This window comes from Paramormyrops kingsleyae, chromosome 14 (assembly GCF_048594095.1).
Source record: "Paramormyrops kingsleyae isolate MSU_618 chromosome 14, PKINGS_0.4, whole genome shotgun sequence".
In the NCBI taxonomy this organism is placed as follows: Eukaryota; Metazoa; Chordata; class Actinopteri; order Osteoglossiformes; family Mormyridae; genus Paramormyrops; species Paramormyrops kingsleyae.
In genome coordinates, this window is record NC_132810.1 from 25,926,922 (window position 1) to 25,953,085 (window position 26,164).

Here is a 26,164-nt window from a genome sequence, read left to right on the forward strand (position 1 = left end):
CAATTGGCCAGGGACCAGAATTGAGTGATTTTCAGCTTGCTTGGCCTGGACAAGAGAACAGCTGATCAGTCTTGTGTATTTCCGATACCGAACAGGTCCATTTTACGCATGCGCCATCATACGCACAGTGGGGCAGGCAATAGCTTCGCAACTAGGTGCACACTCACAGCCACACGTTGTTAGTGTGGAAGTTCTTCACTGTGAGTGAAGATGACACAGAGCTTGCAATTTGCATTACGTGTAAAGCCAACATAAACTGATTGTTAAACATATATTAAATAATCTTGAAAAGGAATAATCATTAAAATTACAAAGCTAGCTATGGGCCAATCCACTTTTTTTTTTAGTTCTGATACAGATTCCAATACAAGAGCTCTTTTTACTTTGTTATACTTTTATATATTAATTTTTCTTAAGTTAGTAAATACAGATGGAATAAATGTATGACAAAAAATAATTAGGCTACTACAAACATACATAATGTACTGTTCCACCTCGTTTGTACGTCTTGTTTTAAGCATTTTTGAGGCATTGCCAGTTCAATATGAATATCTTCAAAGTAAGTATAAAGTGGCGAATGCTTAAAATTTGTGGGTGACATTTTTCACCCACAAGTGGCGAATGCTTGCATTGGTGTCAGCTCAGTTACACTTTGTTGCAATGGCAGCCCCTCTTGTATTACAAGCTGCAGAGAGTTTGCAAAACAGTCCAAGTTAGCAACGCCCAAATCATTGCTTTTTTTTTGTCTCGCACAGTTGCGTGCGCTTTAAGTGGAATTGTCCATTAAACGCTATTCCCACCTCTCAAAACTTTATTTTACAAAGATTGTAAATCGCTGTGCTAATGGTTTCTGTTAAAAGTGTAAAATACTCCCAGAGCATCACATCTAGGGATGGCACGGTTCATGAAAAAAAACCGAACCGTTCGGTTCACCTGTCTCGGTTCGGAGCATGCATGCGTCGCACGGTTCGACGGTTCATGACATGCGCAATGTAGCCTTGTGCCCCCTATGTGACGTCAGTGTGTTTCCCTTTCGCGCGAAAGAATAGGCTATATGCACAGAGCGGTGTGACGTAGTTCCGGTAAAAGTTCAGCCAGCTAAGTAATTTCCGGTAGCCTTTCGTTTGCTGCGTTTAGCTCGTGTTTTCGGCGTTACCACCCAGTCTCTGAAGAAAACGTTTAAATTTCAGCCGACCGATAGCACAACATCTGAACACTGTTGTGCGCCTTTGTTGTGTGACTTTACTTAATGTGCGGTTAGGCACTTTGTTAAAGAAAATTAAGTTATCTGTGACAAAGCACTCCAGTGAGTGTCATGCTTCGATCGTTCGCTCTTTCCGTTTCCACGCCCCCTCGTTAACCCTGTGTGGATTCCCCGTGTTTACCAGCTGTTCCTGATTGTTGTCAAATTTGTCATTACTCCATTGTATTTAGTGCGCGTTTCCGTTTCTTTCTCCAGTCCGGTCATTATATTGTAATTCTGCTTTACCGCTCGTCTGTGTTCCTTTTGCTCATTAAACCCCGCATTCCCCCGATCCTAGGTCTCCTCGCCTCTGCTTCCCCGGTCAGCGTTGTAACAGTGAGCCTGCTTCCATGCTGCAATGTGAACATTTGCCATGTACCTAAAAATTCTGTTTATTGCACAGTGTCTGACCACACAGACCTACAGACTATTGCCAGATGATCATACTAGACATATCAACTGGACTATTACAGATTGATGTCTTGTACATACACAGAAACTGATTTTATCGATTACTCAAGAACATTCAATATAATTAATACCAATTTTTTTTCACGTATTTCTTTCTTTCTATATATATATATATATATATATATATATATATACACACACACACACATACACACACATACATATATATATATATATATATATATATATATATATATATATATATATATATATATATATATATACATACACATATATAAATAAATAAATATAAATATAAATAAAACGAACCGAATCAGGCTTAATCAAGATAGGTGATCTATCATTTTAACGATCCCCAATTAAATTAACCCCGTGGACCGGACAAATACAAAACGAATGATTAAACATTATATGCGTCTCTTTTTGTATGTTTTCTAAATAAGACCGCGTGCCCATACCCAACTGTAATAGCGATTAAAGCGATCTATTCTTTTAGCATTTATGTTAAGGCAAGACTTTTATTTTATTACTGTTCTGGGATTAATAATGTTTAATAATTTTAATAATGTGCTTTAAGTCAAGTCAAATTCAGTTTATTCATGATTACATGATATAACTTTTTTAATACTGTATCCTAAATTGTGGATAATTAAGCTATATATCATATGCTGAAGTACATTTCTGGAGTGTTAAAGATTAAAAGAAAAAATAACAAGAACCGTACAGAACCGAAAACCGTGACCCTAAACCCTACAAACCGAACCGTGCCACCCCTAATCACATCTTATCTTATGCTCCTCGTACTGCAAAGGGTATGCACATGATGTCACAGCAGGCGGAAGTCACTGTACTCACACCCACTGAGTGGCAAAAAAGACTGAGGGGCAGCTTTAGCGTTCGATTTGAATGCTGCAAAAACACATGTAAAATGGGAAAGAGCCATCATGCGACTGATTGTGCAAATAGCTCATATTTCATGTTAAATCTATCTTTTTAGAGATTGCCAAAAACTAAATAAGTAAGTATAGGACATGGATCGGTCACGCATGGCCGATACCCGATCCATCAAATAGGTCTGGATTGGCACCAATACCAATCCGATATTCGGATCGGTTCATCTCTAATTAATATTACCATGCACCTATTATTATTTGGAAGAGTATACTACACTACTCTTCAGTTTTATTTGGAGGTTTGTAACCTAAGGACTTTTTTGGTCAATCTGGTGAATTTAAACATAGTGGAAAATGGTATAAGTAACTGACATTTGTTATTTAAATCTGTTGCACCTGCTCTTGTTTGGTAACGTAAAATATGTCAGACAAAGTTGGGTATACAACAGCTCATTTTCAGTGAATTATTATTTGTACCTCTTTCCAGTCAAAGCACTTTATTCTTAAGTGAGAGAAGATCCTGTAACTTGGTGCAGTTTGGGGAAATTGTAAATTTCTTTTATTATGAAGCTTAAATTTTGCATTGTAGAAAAGCTGATTTTTGTTTGTATATGCTGTCAATTATAGTTCTTAGAAAGAAAATTGGAATCGGAAAAAATCAGTATTGGCCTGTTACACTTGCCAGAAATCGGCTAAGAAAATTTCAATCAGTGCATCTCTAGGAATTGGCATCTCCATGAAGTCTAGCTCTAAAATCTCTTGGTACCATACCATACCATACCAACTTTATTTATAAAGCACTTTACAAACCCACACTGGACCAAAGTGCTGTACAGAATCAAATAAAAACAAAAAACTGAAAAGCTTAATAGCACATATAACAGAAATAAACAAAAAACATCAAACAAGATAGGAGCAACAACTGTAGAATACGAACAAATAACGCAAAAATAGAGTAAATAAAATAAATGAAATAAGACAAATGAGTCAACTGCCAGCATCTTGCAAGTCATCAAAGGCTATGGAAAAAAAAATGGGTTTTAAGAAGAGATTTAAAAACAGCAAGGGAAGAAGCCTGTCTAATGTGCAAAGGCAGTTTATTCCACATTGTTGGAGCTGCAAAAGCGAAAGCCCGATCCCCTCTAAGCTTACGCTTAGTTTTCGGCACACACAGGAGCAGCTGATCAGCTGACCTGAGAGAGCGGGAGGGCGAATAAGGGTGAAGTAGCTCAGACAGGTAGGTCGGGGCCAGACCATTTAATGCTTTATAAGCAAACAGGAGAATTTTAAAATGAATCCTCAAATATACAGGGAGCCAGTGAAGTGAGGCTAAAACCGGGGAAATGTGCTCATACTTCCGAGTGCCAGTTAACAGACGTGCGGCAGCAATTTGTACCCGCTGAAGTTGAGCAATTGAGGAACCATTAACCCCCACATAGAGCGCATTGCAATAATCAATTCTAGTAGTGACAAAGGCATGAATTACTGTCTCAAACTGCTGCCTAGGGAGAACAGATTTTAGTTTAGCCAGATTTCTCAAGTGAAAGTAGCTTGATTTAACAACATCCCTAATCTGACTATCAAATCTAAGATCCACATCCACTTTGACACCTAAATTTCAGATGACTGGTTTTACATACTGGGACAAAGAACCCAGATCCACAAAAGGGTTCTCAGAGGATCCTCCAAAGACCATCACCTCTGTCTTTTTTTCATTGAGTTGTAATAAATTGAGGGTCAACCAGGATTTTATTTCTTCAAAACACCTAAGTAAAGGTCTTACCGAGTAGGCATCTTTCTTTTTAAGAGGAACATATATCTGACTATCATCCGCGTAACAGTGGAATGAAATCCCATGCTTCCTAAGAATGGAGCCAAGTGGTAGCAGATATATAGAAAAGAGTAAGGGGCCTAAAACAGAACCTTGTGGCACCCCATGTAGTAGAGGAGCAAAGGAGGACACATAATCATCAAGGGACACACAGACGGTTCGGTGCGCCAGGTAGGATCGGAACCACTCCAATGCTATGCCCCTAATGCCCACCCACTGCTCCAAACGAGATAGTAGAATTTCATGATCCAAATAATTGCTCTTGGCATCCTTCACTGTTTTCTGATAACGAGTCGCATACCATTTGAAATGACACCTGTAGGTTGCATTGACTTTGGACTTCACAAAGCACAGTGGACCAACTCCAGCAGATGACATGGTGCCCCAAATTATCGCAGACTGCGGTAACTGCCATGGATTCTGTGCTTCTCCACTCTTCCTCCAGACTCTAGGACCTTGATGTCTAAAAGAAATGCCAAAAGAGGACTTTGGACCACTGAGCAACAGTCCAGTTCTTTCTTCTTAGCTAAGGCACAATGCTTTTGACATCATTTCTGGTTCAGAAGTTACTTTAGAATACGACAGTTATAGCCCCTTTCACGAAGACATCTGTGCATAGTGGCTCTTGATGCACTGACAGCAGCCTCAGTCCATCCCTTGTGAAGCTTTCCCAAGTTCAAGATTCAACTTTTCCTGACAATCCTGCAGCCATCCCTGTTGCTTGTAAAGATAAAGATGCTTTATTGTCATTGTATAAGTACAATGAGATTTTGTTTGGGGTGCGCCAGCAGGTACACAGTAAAAAAAAAAATTACAATAAAATCCAAAGAATAAAATATGTACACACACACATATACACACGTTCACAGTGAATAAGGTGTTTTTTCACTTTTTTCCACTTTTTCACTATTGTGCACCTTCTCCTACCACACTTTTTTCCTTTCCAGTCAACTTTTCACTAGTATGCTTTGATACAGCACTCTTTAAACGGCCAACTTTTCAGCAATGACCTTCTGTGGCTTACTTTCCTTGTGGAGGGTATTGATGACCATCTTCTGGACAACTATCAAGTCAGCAGTGTTCCTTGTGCTTGTGGTTGTATATATCTCTCTGTCTAGTTCAGTACAAAGTATTTATTCTGTTAGGATGTTTAGTCAAACTTGAAATGAGAGATTCTAATATTTTGAGATGTTTGTATGTACACTGTTTAAGCTGTACGCCATTATTATCAAAATGAAAATAACTAAAATGTTTCATGTACTGAATCTACACTATATTAAATGTTCACTTTCTTAAATGACTGGAATATATTGCACTTATTCACAGTATTCTTATTTTTTTAGATGCACCTGTAAATTAGTGTAGGCGGGGACAACGTGTTTAATGAGTGGTTTGGCGTGTATCTGGTCTGAGCTGATGGTATTAAACACCAATAATATCCTGATGTAGTTCCCTGAGCAGTCAAGATGTTTGATAGTGACTGACTCCACACGTGAGTTGTGTGTTCGTTAGGGGTGGCACGGTTCACAAAACCCACGGTTCGGTTTGTATCACGGTTTTAGGGTCACGGTTTTCGGTTCTGTACGGTTCTTGTTATTTTTTTTTTTAATCTTTAACACTCCAGAAATGTACTTCAGCATATGATATATAGCTTAATTATCCACAATTTAGGATACAGTATTAAAAAAGTTATATCATGTAATCATGCATAAACTGAATTTGACTTGACTTAAAGCACATTATTAAAATTATTAAACATTATTAATCCCAGAACAGTAATAAAATAAAAGTCTTGCCTTAACATAAATGCTAAAAGAATAGATCGCTTTAATCGCTATTACAGTTGGGTATGGGCACGCGGTCTTATTTAGAAAACATACAAAAAGAGACGCATATAATGTTTAATCATTCGTTTTGTATTTGTCCGGTCCACGGGGTTAATTTAATTGGGGATCGTTAAAATGATAGATCACCTATCTTGATTAAGCCTGATTCGGTTCGTTTTATATATATAGAAAGAAATACGTGAAAAAAAATTGATATTAATTATATTGAATGTTCTTGAGTAATCGATAAAATCAGTTTCTGTGTATGTACTGTACAAGACATCAATCTGTAATAGTGCAAAATATGTCCAGTTGATATGTCTAGTATGATCATCTGGCAATAGCCTGTAGGTCTGTGTGGTCAGACACTGTGCAATAAACAGAATTTTTAGGTACATGGCAAATGTTCACATTGCAGCATGGAAGCAGGCTCACTGTTACAACGCTGACCGGGGAAGCAGAGGCGAGGAGACCTAGGATCGGGGGAATGCGGGGTTTAATGAGCAAAAGGAACACAGACAAGCGGTAAAGCAGAATTACAATATAATGACCGGACTGGAGAAAGAAACGGAAACGCGCACTAAATACAATGGAGTAATGACAAATTTGACAACAATCAGGAACAGCTGGTAAACACGGGGAATCCACACAGGGTTAACGAGGGGGCGTGGAAACGGAAAGAGCGAACGATCGAAGCATGACACTCACTGGAGTGCTTTGTCACAGATAACTTAACTTAATTTTCTTTAACAAAGTGCCTAACCGCACATTAAGTAAAGTCACACAACAAAGGCGCACAACAGTGTTCAGATGTTGTGCTATCGGTCGGCTGAAATTTAAACGTTTTCTTCAGAGACTGGGTGGTAACGCCGAAAACACGAGCTAAACGCAGCAAACGAAAGGCTACCGGAAATTACTTAGCTGGCTGAACTTTTACCGGAACTACGTCACACCGCTCTGTGCATATAGCCTATTCTTTCGCGCGAAAGGGAAACACACTGACGTCACATAGGGGGCACAAGGCTACATTGCGCATGTCATGAACCGTCGAACCGTGCGACGCATGCATGCTCCGAACCGAACGGTTCGGTTCGGTTTTTTTTCATGAACCGTGTCATCCCTAGTGTTCGTGGATCCCTACATATGGCGGAGATGGAATTGATCATATTACTGTGGTCAAGCCCATACAATGTGCCCACACAAAAGGGATAATGGTATGAGGTTGGTTTTCAGGGGTTGGGCTAGGCCTTTTAGGCCCTGTTCACATCTGGTATTAACATGTGTCTGGGGTGATTCGATCACAAGTGGACAGCACTATTTACACGCACCCAAAATGCATTGAGAACTCATTGAGTTCGGGTCTCTCAGACCACATTCAGAAGTGGCCTGGGATGCATGTGACCACATTCTTATAGCAGTCTGAATGTGAATGTATCCCAGGCTGCATTGATGGACCGCCTGCTCAACTGCCGTCCTCATGTGGGTGTTAGCAGAATGTACTCAGTCACGCAAGTGGTATTTAACATTTATGCCAGAACGTCTGTCAGTGCAGAATTGGCCACTGTGCAGTGCAGTAAACTGCATTGTGAACTAAATGTATTAATTTTTGCTCATCTTGCCAAACACTCGCAAACCAAGTTACTCGCAATCCAAGGTTTTACTGTACTTAAAAAAAATAAAAAATAAAAAATCACACTACTTCACAATAAAGTTGTAGACGTGTTTTATACCTCGTCAAGAGAACAAATGTACGTGCAAATGCATTATGTTGGTTGCCATATGAAAGTAATTCTTCTTTTAAACATAACCAATGAATCTCAAAATTTGTCAAGATTTCAAGGAACAGTTTAATTGTTTCACTGGAGTGGGACTGAGTTTCTGACCAGGAGTTCAAGCCCCCGGACAATCCAATACAAAACTATATAAACAATTATGCTATGTTTATATGTATTTAAATGGATGTACAGTGGTACCTCGGATCTCGAACCCACTAGAACTCGAATTTCTTGAAAGTCTAACAAACCAGTTTGACCTAGAACTTGATCTGAATATCAGAAGTCGAACCGTGAACGCTGACCTAATATAAATTGTACACGGCAGGAAATGAGTCATACTACAATGCAATTCTTACTTGAATGCCTTCTTCACAGACTGGACGATTAACCAAATAAAGCAGCGCAACATTACAGTAACTAACAATAAATAAACCACTAACTTACGTGTACTATTAGAACATTTATGTCATTTATTTAAACTTTATTTTACCAGTTAAATTAACTGAAAACCAGTTCCCACTGCTTTACGTGATATTTGGGAGAAATAGATTATGCATCAGTACTGCCTGGGATACAAACATCATGCGTGTAACTAAACTCTTCAGCCAATAAGGGCAAAGGTGTGTCGCCACGGAGGTGGTTCCAGTTTGTGCAGCTGGGTGAGAGGTCGCAATGCATCTAACCGTAATGCATTGCGTCAGGATCAGAATGCGTTGCTTTAAGCCAGCGCTGTAAGCAAGTCGAACGCATCCAATGACCGGACTGGGGAAACAAACTGAAACGCGGACTTAATACAGAGGACTAATAACAACAACCAGAAACAGCTGATAATATGGGGATCCCACACGAGGTTAACGAGGGGGCTGGGCACACGGAAGGAGCGGACGATCGGGGCAGGACAGGGGTAATGTTGGGAAAAGATCTTTATCGTTTTTTGGAACGATAAAGATGGAAGCCATTAAGAAAAAACTGCTCTTCTTGTTTTATCCTGTTCATTTTTTATTTGAATGCTAAAAAAAAAGAAAAAAAAACATATTTAGATGTAATTTTGGGGGGCTGGGAACCAATTAATTGGTTTTCCTTTATTTCTTATGGGAAAAATTAGCTCAGAAGTCGAACTTTTTAGGATTCGATCCAGAGTCTGGAACGGATTAAGTTCGAGAACCGAGGTACCACTGTATTTAAAAATAAAAGGACACATGAATTATTGGAATATTTTATTCATTTATTTAGTTAATTTTATATTTTTCATTTTGCGTATTTTGGCGTTCCATACAAACATTTTAGGGTTACCCTGAAGTGCGCAAATGGCTTTTGATTTCTTTTCTCCCTCTTTTAATGTTTGGCAGATTGTGCATACGGGTGTGATTTACGTTCTTATTTAACCCTTAGGAGTCTGAAGGTGTTTTGGAGCCCTGAAGAGATTCTGACATGTCCTGACATTTGTGTATTTTTCAGTTACTTATAAACATATAAATGTCTAAAGTCTGATAACATTGTATTCAGCAGAAACTGGGCTACAATAATATATGAGCAGCATGTATGTACAAGTCGTTATATTGGAGAAAAAACCAGTTATGCGTGATTATTGAAAACAACAAAAAAACAAGTCACTGAAATTAGACCACAAAACACATTCATGACATTTGTGTACAAGACTTTTGTGACCTGGATCTTGTAGTGTAGAGGTTTTACTTCAAAATGATGTGACAATCATCTCACTCACTCATTTACAGAAAACAATACATTCATTTAAATTTTCTAAGACACTTTTTGTTTAGAAAGGCCATATGCGAGGAGGTGGGAATGCTCATGAATAAGAGAAGACAAAGACCTGCATAATGAGCTGTATAATTACCCCTTTCAGTCAGGTATAGGACAGAGGAAAGTGCTACAAGAAAATAATTTGAGGACAGAAACATATTTCTTGGTTTGTGGTTTATTTAGCATGCATGTCCCGATGTGAGGTGCTGGTGAAGGCAAGGGTGATGCAGACACATTCCTAAAAACAAATAAATAAAAAAATGTTAGCATCTCAAACATTTACACCCGAAATGTTTATGCTAAATAACATTACCGATAGCAGTATTATAGGCTAACCAAAACGGAGCCAAATATATATTAGCAACCATAATCTAAAGCTATCCAAAACGAGGTGAAATACATTAGAACATTTACAAACATCTGTAAACTCCATAAGGCATTATCTTAGCCACCAGGAAACAACATGTTAGCAGAGTTATCTACATGCTACACTAACCTAAATGGCATTGAAAGCCAATGTTTCACAAAAGCTGACAAAAGCTAGCTGAAGTGAGGAAAATATTTACTAATATTAGTTTAATATTATCAGAATAAGAGTTATATAAGACTTAATAACTTACCCCAGGGCTGTCAAGTTTTGAAGACAAGAGTGACATTCCACAGGATGCCTTTTCATTGGTTGTTGTGTTGTATTTTACCCAGATACAATAGTACTATTTTCTGATTGGCTATTGTGTAGGCCCTTTCTTTTTTTTTGATTGGCTGGTAAGTGACAGGCTCTTGGGGCAACGTCATGAAAGAGGCGTGTTTCCGACGGGAAGCGACGTTTTTCTTGACGTTTCGTGACGTTTTCATCCGAGTTCCGACTTGGAGAGAAATAGTCGAACGCACCATAATGTCACTCAACTCAGAATTTCCGAGATCCGAGAGAAAAACGAACGCACCATTAGACTGTATGTGTTTTTAAGCCAGGGGCGTGGCCTTGTACGCATGCTGCCCGGACTGTTTTCCGTGTGAATGGCTGTGGGCGTGCCCTGCCTCGGGTCATTAGAAGATAATGAAGTGCGACAGAAATTCTGTGCCTCTCCTTGGTTTCACATGGATTACATAAACTGAAAATATTTATTTTTCATTTAAATTGCTTTATTTAAAAGTGGACACTTTAAGCTTTCTATAGATATATTTCTCATGTTTGTCTGTGCAGTATTCGCGGAGTTTCAGTTAATTTTAGTGACGTGTTTCAAAAAGATTTTCACGGAGACTGAGACGGCTGAAAGCGCACCCTGTTTATTTTCATTATTTTACAAAAGCACAATGTTTCGTGGATATTGTGAGTATACATGAATAAAAGTAGACCATTTACAGATTAAAATTATGTACTACACTTACGTGTATGATCAAACATGACGACGCATTTTAAGTTTCAGAAAAAAATGCAAGTGTCCCCGCCGGCGGGTCCGCCGACTCCTAAGGGTTAAATTAAGTGCGGGAAAGTGAGATCCTATTACAAACAGTCGGTCAAGACGCATGCAGCGACACGTTAATCCAGGTGTGAACGGACTTTGATAGCACTGTCGACTTGGGAATGGATCACATAGGACGCATGTTAGGTGTGAACAGGGCCTTCTGTTCCAGTATGACTGTGCCCCAGTGCACAAAACAAGGTCCATAAATACATGATTAGGTGAGTTTGATGTAGAACAACTTCACTGCCCTCACAGAGCCCTGACCTCAACCCCATCGACCATTGCAAGCCAGGCCTTCACATGAGATTGTCCAATGCAATCATCACCATTATTTCAGTGTAGCTCCATTGCATATAACTTTGAATGTTGATAAAACTGCCATCCAATGTTTAAATTTTGGTAGGCTTACTGACACTTACTGAGATGTCATGCATTGCTATATATTGGTTCCATCTTCATAAAGACTATATAAAATAATCTAACAATTGAAAAATACACTCACCTAAAGGATTATTAGGAACACTTGTTCAATTTCTCATTAATGCAATTATCTAATCAACCAATCACATGGCAGTTGCTTCAATGCATTTAGGGGTGTGGTCCTGGTCAAGACAATCTCCTGAACTCCAAACTGAATGTCAGAATGGGAAAGAAAGGAGATTTAAGCAATTTTGAGCGTGGCATGGTTGTTGGTGCCAGACGGGCCGGTCTGAGTATTTCACAATCTGCTCAGTTACTGGGATTTTCACGCACAACCATTTCTAGGGTTTACAAAGAATGGTGTGCAAAGGGAAAAACATCCAGTATGCGGCAGTCCTGTGGGCGAAAATGCCTTGTTGATGCTAGAGGTCAGAGGAGAATGGGCCGACTGATTCAAGCTGATAGAAGAGCAACTTTGACTGAAATAACCACTCGTTACAACCGAGGTATGCAGCAAAGCATTTGTGAAGCCACAACACGCACAACCTTGAGGCGGATGGGCTACAACAGCAGAAGACCCCACCGGGTACCACTCATCTCCACTACAAATAGGAAAAAGAGGCTACAGTTTGCACGAGCTCACCAAAATTGGACAGTTGAAGACTGGAAAAATGTTGCCTGGTCTGATGAGTCTCGATTTCTGTTGAGACATTCAAATGGTAGAGTCAGAATTTGGCGTAAACAGAATGAGAACATGGATCCATCACGCCTTGTTACCACTGTGCAGGCTGGTGGTGGTGGTGTAATGGTGTGGGGGATGTTTTCTTGGCACACTTTAGGCCCCTTAGTGCCAATTGGGCATCATTTAAATGCCACGGCCTACCTGAGCATTGTTTCTGACCATGTCCATCCCTTTATGACCACCATGTACCCATCCTCTGATGGCTACTTCCAGCAGGATAGTGCACCATGTCACAAAGCTTGAATCATTTCAAATTGGTTTCTTGAACATGACAATGAGTTCACTGTACTACAATGGCCCCCACAGTCACCAGATCTCAACCCAATAGAGCATCTTTGGGATGTGGTGGAACGGGAGCTTCGTGCCCTGGATGTGCATCCCACAAATCTCCATCAACTGCAAGATGCTATCCTATCAATATGGGCCAACATTTCTAAAGAATGCTTTCAGCACCTTGTTGAATCAATGCCACGTAGAATTAAGGCAGTTCTGAAGGTGAAAGGGGGTCAAACACCGTATTAGTATGGTGTTCCTAATAATCCTTTAGGTGAGTGTATATAATTAGAGGTCGACTGAGGTGGACCTTTCGGTGGCTGATGCCAATTTTTGGGGGGAGGGGCGAAGGCTGATATGGCTTTTTTTTTTTATGAGTGACAGCTGCTTAACTAACATTAATAACATACAAAAACTAGTAATCACACTTCAAACAAGGGCATGCAGCGTTTTAAAAGTAATACAAAAAAAATTGAGACTGGTGTCATGATTTATGACAAAAGTAACAAAACAGTGTTTTACAATCAAGTTTTTTTGGCTTTGTTATTCATCAAGTGAAACTGGTGTAAGCGGGAGGAATTTAGAACTCTTTGGTTGTGGTGCAGGTTAACTACTGTACTATAAGTGCTGATAAACCACACTACAATACTGACGGACTGAGTGCTCTGCAGCTGCGTGTAACCTTCACTATATCAGCAGTGTTTCCCCTACCATTATATTTGACATTCCCGAAATGACGAATAATAATATATTATATATATAATAAAAGAAATGTTCTAATGTTTGGTTCCGTTACGCTGTCATTAAAAGAAACACATGAACACCATGAATCCTATCATGCCCATCTAGGGGAAACACTGATCAGCCATCCAATCTGATTAATCAGCCAATGCCAACTGCTATAAAATACTTTTTCAATCAATTGGGTCAACTCTGAGTGAAAAAAAAATGTGATTCCCAGAATCGTGCCGCCCTACTCAGGTGATCTGCATGCAATAGTATCATTTCTTTAATTGGGTGGGTAATTGTATATTTGGATTGATGAAAGACAATATTCCAAAATGCACATTCCAAAATGTGCAGTGGGATAGGACCAGTGCAGTCGGTGGCTGATAGGACACAAAATCTTGGTACTGCAGGTGTTTGACTGCAGAGAACTGGATTTACGTCAGTTGCATATGAAAATGTTCGCATAGTATGAAAAGGCTAGGGCTGAGTGTTACATGATAAGAGAATGAGAACCTTTGATAAACTGTTGATAAACAACAGTGCTTGATAGCAAACAAGGTAAATGATGTTGGTGGACTGGTGGTACTTCTTTGTAGGTGTTTTGCAGCAAACTGGTGCTATGTACTGTAAACTTTGCCTAGTACTTGTGCTTTGCCTAGTACTGTTTCACCACTTGATGCATTGCCACTCAGTAGAACACACAATGCAAGAGCTTATGGTCACAAACACCCAAAATTAGTTTTTCCACTTTGAACCTGAAGAAATATGAGACTAGTACCTTCCTGGCACTGCCACTGGTGTACCATTACAGCCCTGATTTATCCCGGTATTTTAAAATAAATAATCACATCTTTTTGGACATCACGCAGCCTTGATTTGACTGCATCATCTTCATATCAAAAGGCAAACTGCAGGGGGTCTAATAGAGCATCTGTGAAATCCTTCAGGTGGGCTAACACCGGTTTTTACAAGAATTTCAAGATTTCTTTGTTGTTTCTATCAGGTATATGATTAGTAAAATAACCTTCCCTTAGGTCAAGGTCTTGCACAAAGTTTCAGACATTAAATTAACAAATTAGGCAATTTTTTATAAGAAAATCTAAAAATCTTGCACATAAAGAGGTTTGAGCAAGGGGTTTGTTGTCATTTAGTGCCATGATGTGTATTTTTTTGGAACAGGAATCAGTTTTGAAGCAGGAGGTTACCTCATACTGAAGACGAGCCAGTTAATCATAGGCACATTTTCTGACTGGAAGGTGAGAAGCTGTCATGAGCTGCTGATTTCCTGGTCATTTGCCTAGGAAAGAGTAGATGTATGTCTTGCACTCAAATGCTGAATGCAGGTCAGTTGGTGGGCATGTGGAGGGTGATGAGGTGTCAGAAAAGACTGGAGGACTGGACTTAGCCAGATGATGGTCCACTATTGTGTGAATTGATCTGCTACTTGGGCCCCGTTCACACCTGGTGTTAACATGCTTCCTTGGTGATCACAAGTGGACAGCGCTAAATACATCTGTTCACACCTGGGAAGTGACTGACCACTTGTAATCAGATCTCGCTTTCCCACACTTTATTTAAATCAGCACTTAAATCTCTTCCATGTCCAGAATCTGTCGAACATTAAAAGAAATCAAAAGCTGTTGCTGCATTCCAGGCTAACCAAACCGCCTACGACATTTGTACTCAAAATTAAATATATAAATTTATAAGTAAATAAATGAAAAAATATTTCAATAATTAATGTCCTTTTATTTTTAACTAATTCCATAAAAGGTATTATTTTTCAAAAAGATTGTCTTCTACGTATAATCTTTAAATTGTATTTTGTAATATCTGCCCTTCGCGGACAGCTTACTCAGGGAGGCGTGTAAAAGACAATTTCCCCACGGGGATCAATAAAAAAAAAAATTATCAACATTGTGATTTTTATTATACAGTTATTATAAATAATTTCACATAATGCAGATGTCAAACTATTTCACGATAAAGTTAAGCTTTTCACATTGTAGACATGCATCATTTTTCTTAATTGGCTATTGAGGGTACTTCCTCACTACTGCAGGCTGCTTTTGACCAATGAAGCTGGGTAGTAGTAAACCAGATTTTGACATTGTTTTTTTTGGGTGATGTTTCACTCAGTTTAGGGCTTATACCCATAATCGGATGGTCAACAGTTCAAATCCCCAGGCTGGCTGGCACACTGATACTGCCATTGGGCGCCTGAGCAAGGCCCTTAAGCCCCAACTCCAGGGGCACTGCACATTGGCTAACCCTGCACTGTGACCACCAAGCTTGCTGTCACCTGGATATGGAGAACACAGTGGGATTGATGAAACAAAAACTTCCCCACAGGGATCAATATAGAATCACTATTCTATTCTACTATTCTGCTCTATTTAATTTTGGTTCTGGTAGGAATGCAAATAACTGCACAAAAGCTGATATAAGACATCACTGTCCGTGTACTTCTGCAGGTTTAAGGTTTCCAGGTCAAAGATGCTGTAAATTTTAGTGTAGTCAAAAGAGGCTTGCAGCTTTTCCTTGGCCTTTCTCGTTGATTTCTTCACTGTACTAACCTCAGGTTTAGCAGTTTTTAATTTCTTCCGTAGTTTGGGATGACGTTGACCATAATCATTGAACTGTATGAAAAGTGTTGTTTCACACACTATTGCAGTGGTTGGGAGTGTTCTTGCCTCAGGTGGAGTATGTAATATGTTGTTTGTATTTAGACAACTTTACTTGGATTTGCTTTGCTAACCCCCCCCGCCCCCCCCAAAAAACCATGACAATGTGGTGTCTGAGTGTTATAGTACATTATTGGTTATCTGCTCAGCCAAACACCTTAGTGCATCACTCTTGCATGCTTGAGGTTTGTGGCGGAAAGTCAAGTGGGCTTTGTTATTATACCCTCCATATACAGTTACTGTATACAGTGGCACAAAGTAGCACTCCCACAGGATTCCCTAGTTTTTGTTTTTCTCATTGCACCATGTCATAATCTACTTTCAGCAGGTGAAATCTGGGAATCAGTAATGTGCTTTCAGGAATAACTTTGTAAAACCTGATTTCTGTGAAGCACAGGAAAGAAAAATGGGTCAAATATACTTTTTGTTGTACAGAGAAATACCAACTTGTCCAATTTGTTGCATAAAAAGTAGATTTACCATGAATGGTGGACAGAAGTATATGTGGACCCTGTTCCCCAAGTCTAACAAATGTGCAGTGCACTTTCATCTGTCTCTTCTGAACAGACCTGCAGAACTGCTGACTAGAATATTCATAAAGCTATGTGAAATTGAAAAATTAGGTATCATATTAGGCAGCAAGCCTTTCTAATGTCTAGCAGCATTCCTCTATGTATTGCAGTTGCAGATTCACTTTTGAGTCAAACTAACAGAAATAGCAATGCTGGGCAGTAGCTCACTATCTTAATGTAGCTCAGGAATAACCTGTGAACACAACATTACTCAGTCATTGTTTTGCTAAAGTGCCTTATTTTTAAAAAATAAAATCGGTGAATCATAATTATCAAAACAATGGAATGATTCAGGCTATGGCATTTACCCAAGGTTAACAAAGTCAAGAGTCTAACATTAACATTTTTGCCTGTACTGTACTTGTGAGTCATATAAGTAATGAGGGTGGATTAAAATGTAAATAGACTTATTAACCATACTCATATGAAATTGTATTGATGCTTAATTTAAAGTATGGAAACTAGAACATTTCAAGTTTACCTCTCAAACAATAGGTTGACTGTGAATCCTGCTCCAACCACTGACTGATGGCCTGTTTAATGCCACCTAATGCAATATAGCTTGAATCATTACTATATTTTTGAAGCCCATTTTACATGAATTGTCCTATTATCAGTAGTATCTGTCCAGCTCTGCAATATGACCTAAAATCAGTACTTTTACAGTATTTATGAACACTTACCTCAAATGATAAATTCAAACATCTAGAATATCACAGCTCCTGAAAACAAATGGTTGGTTTTACAATACACATAAGATTTTCTTTTCTTAATGTAAAATTATTTACAGTAAATGCTCTTAACTGGGACTTCTCATGTACTTAGTCTGCACTGTGTGTACTGTTATTGCACATTTTGTGGCCAGTGTGTATGCGTGTTTTCGCTGCAACTTCCTAATTAGGTCACTAATTAGAGGACTGATGGGCTGAAGAGTCCTCACACCTGGGTTTCAACAGCTGACCTACAGGTTATCCCAAAAACCTACAGGATCTGCTTTAAATCATTATACCATCGAGAATAACTAAATTAATATCCAGAATTTTTAGATTTTAAAACATACTGTAAATATGTAGGCACGACTCTGAAAGTTATCGTATACAACTGCTGATATCCATAAAAATGCAATTAGCTTTTTTGGTGTGTGCATTTTTATGCATAAATAATAAAACTTTAAACAGGAAAAAATGAAAACGAACATATTAAACGTGAACATAAAACATAGATCATGCACAAATAAATGCGTAGGATATGTGTAAATAAACACGTTAAACAGATAAACTACACTTTAAAGTCTAGTGAAACTGATAAAGAACAATAGATTTGAAAACCTTGATGCCTAGTCTCATTCCGTTTATTGCCACTATGCGCCTGCAGCGCCGCCATCTTGTAGCGGTAATTATTAGACGTACATTCCAAGCTATATATATATTTTGGCCATATATTAATAATAAACATATTTTCTTATGTAAAGGCTCAATTTAAAGCACAAGACCCCCACAAATGTTTATTACTTTATTAAAATAACATTGCCAGGCACTATGAAACAATTATGTGATTAGCAATAAAAACTACCCTTTAACAGCAGTTAAATTAGTCAAGACAAATATTACATCAGCATTTTTCATAAGAACATAAGAACATAAGAAATATACAAACGAGAGGAGGCCATTCGGCCCATCGAGCTCGCTTGGGGAGAACTTAACTAATAGCTCAGAGTTGTTAAAATCTTATCTAGCTCTGGTTTAAAGGAACCCAAGGATTCAGCTTGCACTACGTTATCAGGAAGACTATTCCATACTCTGACTACACGCTGTGTAAAGAAGTGCTTCCTTAAATCCAGTTTGAAATGTTCTCCCGCAAGTCTTCATTTTAATGAGTTGCTTTAGAAACAATAGACATCAACTATTTTTGTAGTTATGAATCCTGTCAAGTTAAGCATATCAACATTTTAAATTACATGTTTAGTTTGTTTAATGACATCGATTAACCTTAAATATCATTACTTATATAACATCATTGGTATAATTAATTTGTAACATTCAGCATTGAAACACATGCACCTTTGTCCTGATAATTTCTTTATCATTACTACTACAGTGTGCTGTACTGGGATAATCTAGAAATTTGTAGTTATTGCTGTGCAAAAGTTACCACATTAGGCTGTTTTAAATTCATTTAAAACGTTTTTAACAATGACAGAATAAATTAAACAAGCTCACCATTACTATCCACTACTACTCCCCTCATTTATCTAGTACTGCTGGCAGTATACTCAACAAAAACAGTTAACAAAATCAGCAGTGAACATTAGCATCAATAGAGAACATTATGTACAAATAGATATTAATTAATTGGAAATTATTTATTATTTATAGCATAAATAATATATTAAAGCATATTAACAATGTGTCATTTGACACATATCCTTTCTTCATGTAAAATACGTATGAAATTAATGTACAGTCAAACATAAGTCCTACATTCATGTGCAATCCATATTAACTGAATGTGTCATTAGTCACGTATGTCCTTTGTTCATGATTAACGTACTGTCAGACATATAAGTCCTATATACATGTACAATGCATATAATGCAGTAAATGAATATTCTGTCATTAGTAGTTTTTATGCATAATTCTGTGAGAACTCAATTGAAGCATGATAATCCCAACACCACCCCTCCTCTATGGATCTTACAGATGCTTTCAAAACAACGCGTACAAACAAGGCAAATACCACATTCCAAAACAGAATTTTAGAGACCATTGCAACACCTAAAAAAGTCTAGCATCGTTCTATATTTGTTTAGGCTCTGCATGAACATTTTACATCAACAGTATGTAACTGATAAAGGAACAGTAAGTTATTCAAAGCCATTTATAAAAATGGAGAAAGGTTTGCTGTAATTTATTACTGAATGTGGTCCCCAGTATTTAAGTGCAATATAATATTTAACTTGTCTAAAAAGTAATTAAGTGAGAACTTAGGATGACGAGCTAGAATCTGAAAACTTCAGTTGCTTTTCATTTCATAGAGTTAGTATCATACAAGATCTAAAAATAACTCAAATTCATTAATCCAAATTGATCCACGGACTCACCAAATAATACATTAGCCATAGATGACTATGGTCATTATTTAGCACTTGGCTCCTACGAATGTGCGTTTCATGGCCAGGAGAGAGACGTTCTTCGTCCTGCTGTGCTCCAGTCCTGACACCAGCAGCTCTCCACACTGGCCTCCCCACCATGGCCCAACTGAAGACCCGTGGCACTAATGTATCATCCTGTTTAGGGAGGATTCTAACTTACAAGCATTAAGTCATACAGATAGTAGCATTGCTCCATTGGGTCATCTGCCAAGCACATGCACCAAATGTCTGAACCTGTGGTTCATCTCGTACTAAGCAGGATTACTATTGCAACAACACATGATCAGTAGGGTAAAACTAACCTGTCTCATGGCGGTCTGTATGTAAATAAGAAATTGCTCTTAGTGACTTGCCTGGAAAAATAAAGGTTAAAAAAAAAATTGGTGTAGAGACTGTCCCCGACTTACAACTCAAACATACAACTGAAGTTAAGTGTTAACAAATTTGGGTGGTCATACACCCAGCAGAGCTATGCTATCTAGTGGGTCCTGCATGCCATACAAACATTGCCATAGGAAAGTACTTTACTGTATGGCAGCATGACCATCCCAGCCTCACGCACATCTTCTGATCTCATTCTCACACCTAGAAGTCAGTCCACTTATCCTATTCTGACATGTACATTTCGACATACGACCTGTCTGTCAGAACAGAACCCAGACATAAGTCAGGGACATATCTGTATCAGGATGTTTTGCATAGTGGATGTGAACTCAACAGTCTGCCAAGCTAGGCAGAGCAGCACATTCTGATACAGAAGTAGGAACAAAGATGCTTTTAAGAGCTATGCATCTTATTCTGGACTGGCATCCTGTCCAAGGTGTATGTTGCTGGTGAAGGGGTCCAGGCCACCCAGTGACTCTGATAAGTGGTTAGAAGATTGATGGGCAGAGAGTGAATCTCTGGCATTTTCTTAAGGTTAGCAAAGTTAAGGGGTTAACGTTTGTCCATCCATCAGTTTGCTGTAACTGCTTGTTCTACTCAGGGTCATGGGGGGTGGGGGTCCAGAATCTATCCCGGAGACTATGGGCTCAAGGCAAGGAACAACCCAGGATGGGGTGCCAACCCATCACAGGGCACACACACACACACCATTGCGCTTTTCTCCTCCTCACTCATTTATGTTAAATTTATCATAAACGCACCACAGTGTCTATTGCATTTTGAGAGTCTGAAAGCAAAGAAGAAAATGATTATGGTTGGCTCGGTGAGCACATGCAGAGTTCATGCAATAGCAGAGGCACTGAACCTTACTGATTTTTTGTTAACATACACTAGATAATCTTTCAGAGCGCGCCATGTTTTGCTTCCTTTGAGTAAAAATGTTTTAGTATAACATTCTGCCTTAATCTATTTGACGATCATAGTTCTTCCAATGTGACAGTTGCTTGTGTATAATATGTAATGTCACTGTTAACAACGCACATATTGCAGACCCAGTGAGAGCAACATGGACTTTAAGTTTCTGGATTTTACATTTTTTTCATGACAGTTTTTATGTAATATTTTTTCTGAGATACCGACAGTTTACCGACTCTTCACTGGTTATGTGAAATATACACAAATTATGTATAATGTATTTAGTATGTATATTGTGTATATTTCATTTTCCAGGCTCGAAACATACAGACTGGAGAGTTGGCTGCTGTGAAAATCATCAAACTTGAACCTGGTGAGTTTGCTTTTTATACCTATTTATAAAATACATTTTATTCTAAGTGATTTTTGAAAGGTTGACTTAATACTTTCTTTGTAATTGAAGTATTTTTGGGGGATACCATAAATTTAAAAATGATATATCACAGAGACCACTTAAACTGGGGTATGTGTTTGAATATGAGGGCACCTTGTCAAGAATTTTCCAATTCATTCAATTCAGTTTAAATTAATTAATTTTTATATAGTGCCTTTCACAACAGAGTTGCCCCAAGGCGCTTTTTATGGGTGTGCTGTGATACATTACAACATCATTAAGATTAAGCTTAGAAATATTCCAGTTTTTCACTTGACATTTTCACTTTATCAGTTTTTGACTCTAAATAATGAACTACATCATCCATCCATCTGTCCATCCATTTTCCAAATGCTTGTCCAATATTGGGTGACTGGAGCTCTCTGTGCTTGTCATCCATTCATTCATCCATTCATCCATCCATCCATCCTGTCCCTGTCCGACTATCTCAATGTACATCACTTTGGATAAAAACATCTGATAAATAAAATACATAATGTCAACAGCCATACCACCTGCAATTCAGACTAATCCATCTGAAGCTATGCAGGCTTGGGCTTGCCAGTACTTGGGTGGGAGACCAACTAGGAAAGCTGGGTTGTTGGGTGTGGCCAACAGGGGAAGCCCATGGTGCCTTCTTTCAGATGAGACATAGAATTGAGGTCCTGACTCTCTAAAAGTAATAAAAGATCCCTGGGCAAAGAGTAAGAATGGTACCCTTATGCCCTGGCTAAAATTGAACTTGTCTCGAGCATGACATGTAAGCCAAAAACAATACTGAAAATGATTCAAATATCATAAAATCATATATAAATATTAGGAATGGCACGGTTCATGAAAAAAAACCGAACCGTTCGGTTCGCTTGTCTCAGTTCGGAGCATGCATGCGTTGCACGGTTCGACGGTTCATGACATGCGCAATGTAGCCTCGTGCCCCGTATGTGACGTCAGTGTGTTTCCCTTTCGCGCGAAAGAATAGGCTATATGCACAGAGCGGTATGACGTAGTTCCGGTAAAAGTTCAGCCAGCTAAGTAATTTCCGGTAGCCTTTCGTTTGCTGCGTTTAGCTCGTGTTTTCGGCGTTACCACCCAGTCTCTGAAGAAAACGTTTCAATTTCAGCCGACCGATAGCACAACATCTGAACACTGTTGTGCGCCTTTGTTGTGTGACTTTATTTAATGTGCGGTTAGGCACTTTGTTAAAGAAAATTAAGTTATCTGTGACAAAGCACTCCAGTGAGTGTCATGCCTCGATCGTCCGCTCTTTCCGTGTGCCACGCCCCCTCGTTAACCCTGTGTGGATTCCCCGTGTTTACCAGCTGTTCCTGATTGTTGTCAAATTTGTCATTACTCCATTGTATTTAGTGCGCGTTTCCGTTTCTTTCTCCAGTCCGGTGATTATATTGTAATTCTGCTTTACCGCTCGTCTGTGTTCCTTTTGCTCATTAAACCCCGCATTCCCCCGATCCTAGGTCTCCTCGCCTCTGCTTCCCCGGTCAGCGTTGTAACAGTGAGCCTGCTTCCATGCTGCAATGTGAACATTTGCCATGTACCTAAAAATTCTGTTTATTGCACAGTGTCTGACCACACAGACCTACAGGCTATTGCCAGATGATCATACTAGACATATCAACTGGACATATTTTGCACTATTACAGATTGATGTCTTGTACATATACAGAAACTGATTTTATCGATTACTCAAGAACATTCAATATAATTAATACCATTTTTTTATATATATATAACGAACCGAATCAGGCTTAATCAAGATAGGTGATCTATCATTTTAACGATCCCCAATTAAATTAACCCCGTGGACCGGACAAATACAAAACGAATGATTAAACATTATATGCGTCTCTTTTTGTATGTTTTCTAAATAAGGCCGCGTGCCCATACCCAACTGTAATAGCGATTAAAGCGATCTATTCTCTTAGCATTTATGTTAAGGCAAGACTTTTATTTTATTACTGTTCTGGGATTAATAATGTTTAATAATTTTAATAATGTGCTTTAAGTCAAGTCAAATTCAGTTTATGCATGATTACATGATATAACTTTTTTAATACTGTATCCTAAATTGTGGATAATTAAGCTATATATCATATGCTGAAGTACATTTCTGGAGTGTTAAAGATTAAAAGAAAAAATAACAAGAACTGTACAGAACCGAAAACCGTGACCCTAAAACCGTGATACAAACCGAACCGTGGGTTTTGTGAACCGTGCCACCCCTAATAAATATTAGTATTACATATTATTTGTTGGTATAAAGGCATTCTATATCTTTAATATTAAAAGTCTTGGCTTGGGTACACCGCACATCTTTGTCTCAGTGACTAGCCTCACTCTTTGTGAATCTTGGGTTTCTTGCAGTAACTTTAAAACTTTTCAGTACCATGCACAGAGTAGTAACTAATTTATAAAAAAAAAAAATGCCAGTTGTTTGGATAGCTGGTATGTTGCCAAGTACATTGTCCAGTAGGTCCATATTTATTCTGCTTTTAAACTTTTACAAAGTTCTTTTTTTGATCCCTGTAATTTTTTACCTTATTTGTTATGTATGCTTGTACAATAGCCCGCTTTCTCAAATTCTGCCCTTATTTCTCATACACCTTTTCTGTGTGTGCTTTCTAGTTTTATTGAATTCTAGTTTTTTGATGACCATATAGCCAAAGCCTTATAGTTTCATCCACTGACCAGTGGCTCAATTTTTTTCGCTGCTGTCACACACCTTTGCGTTGGTAATCTGTTTGTATGGCGGAAAATACGGCTATGCGGAAAATTTGGACACTCTCACTTCAAAAGACATTACAGTTCCAAATTCTGAGACTAGCTTTTTCTGGTGCCATGCATCAGGTTTTCTGGCCCAGGGCCAGATTTTTGCAGTGGAAATGTGTGAAATCACTGCTGGATGGCGAGAAAGTCTGGCACCAGCATCATGTTGATGGAAAAAAGGTAAGAGAATACTGACTCCTTAAAAGAATGAGTGGCTGCAACCAAGAAAGAGAACATCACACTGCGGTCTTGATGTGATGAGCTTAATGCTTATAACAGGAGATGGAATCTGAACGCTCCAATCAAAATAAAATCTGGAAGGATGCTAGAACATCAAGAGTTCTGCAAAAGTAGAAGATGAGCGAACAATATTCGATTAGTAGTAGATTTACAAGACAACAATAATCTTCTTCATAGCACTAATAACTTTAATTATCTTTCTTGATTTTCACAAAGCTTTTGCCTCTGTTGTGCATAATGTAATTTTAAAATCACTGGAAAAACATGTTTTTAGCTCATTTGTAAATTGGTCAGTACTGTATTTAATAATGGAAATAGTGTTAATAAGTTGAAGCATTGTATATCATCACAGTTTAGCTTATTACAAGGGACTGAGTAAACATATCAAGCGTATTTCTCCCCCTGGTAACACAAGTTATATGTTGATGAAATTTAATGAGAACTGCTTTTAAATCTGTATGATTAAAGTCACTAAGGGCTGCTTCTGGATCGATGTTCTCTTGTGAGTTTATAGCGCTGAGTATGTAGTATAAGCTGTGCTAGCATTAGTGTCTGCTGGAATGTAAACAGCTGTGACTACAATGGCTGTAAACTCATGCAGAAGGTAAAAAGGTCTGCATTTAATTATCAGATACTGCAAATCAAAAGAACAATGTTTGTCTAATAATAGTATTAGTAACAAAAAACTAGCTAGATGTGCTTATTTGATAATGGCATGTGGTTCCAGCTCTGAAGAAAATGGCGGTTTTGCTGGATTTCAGATGTGACCTGTAATAATGCGCATCATGTGACCATGAGGTCATATTAGGGATGCAGATGATGCCATATTTTTCTGCAGTTAATTGAACGTATTATTATGAGTTTTCAAGTATTTGTTCAAGCTGAAGTTTTTGTAACTCATCTTACTTAGTCGTAATAAGCAATGAGTTCACTTAGGATGATTACACTAGTCTATCTTACTAAAATCCCAGATTCCTTTTTACAGTGTAGTATATACAGTAGGCCTAATTTTTCAGTTTTCTAGTAAAGATGTCTTTTGGGATTTTTATTTACAAATAGGAAAATGGCAAGTTGGTTTTGTAATTTTCATTTTAGCTAAATTTTGAAAAAAAATGCTCCTTTCTAAATACTATTGCTGTTATCTTTGTGCATCTGCTGTTGGTTTCTGATTATGTAATACCTCTGGCTGTATATACCGGTATATGCTGTTCTTTAAATGTTTTGTAAAGTTTAAAAAGCGATTTTTAAAAAGTGGTGTTAGTTTATCTAAAAAATGTTTGAAGAATTCAACAGGGTATCCATCATGCCCCAGGGCTGTTTGTTTCCTTCACTTTGGTAGGCTCCATTTCCACAGCTGCATTTACAGTAGGAAGATCTAAAAAATCAGAAAGATTTGTTCATGGCTCGGAGATTGACAGTAAACAGTAAAGGTGGCCTAAATGGCGTCTGGACAAAACAAAATCAAGCACACCAGCACAATCAATCTCTCACATACTGAAAATGACAGCGCCACTTCTGTCACATCACCACCATAAAGAGCACAGAATGTTTTTGATGCAGCAGACCCACATACAGAGCACAAATAAATGTACTATGGCAAATGCATGACT

At 38.3% G+C, this 26,164-nt stretch overlaps 1 protein-coding gene across 3 annotated transcripts in view; it reads left to right on the plus strand.

Annotated features, from left to right (window-relative positions):
* map4k5 (mitogen-activated protein kinase kinase kinase kinase 5) overlaps positions 1-26,164 on the plus strand; it is a 121,509-nt gene that overhangs the window by 5,896 nt on the left and 89,449 nt on the right. For all 3 annotated transcript variants that reach the window (XM_072698889.1, XM_072698891.1, XM_072698890.1), the window contains exon 3: positions 21,416-21,473. In XM_072698889.1, the coding sequence (XP_072554990.1) occupies positions 21,416-21,473 (58 nt within the window). The remainder of the gene's footprint in view (positions 1-21,415; positions 21,474-26,164) is intronic.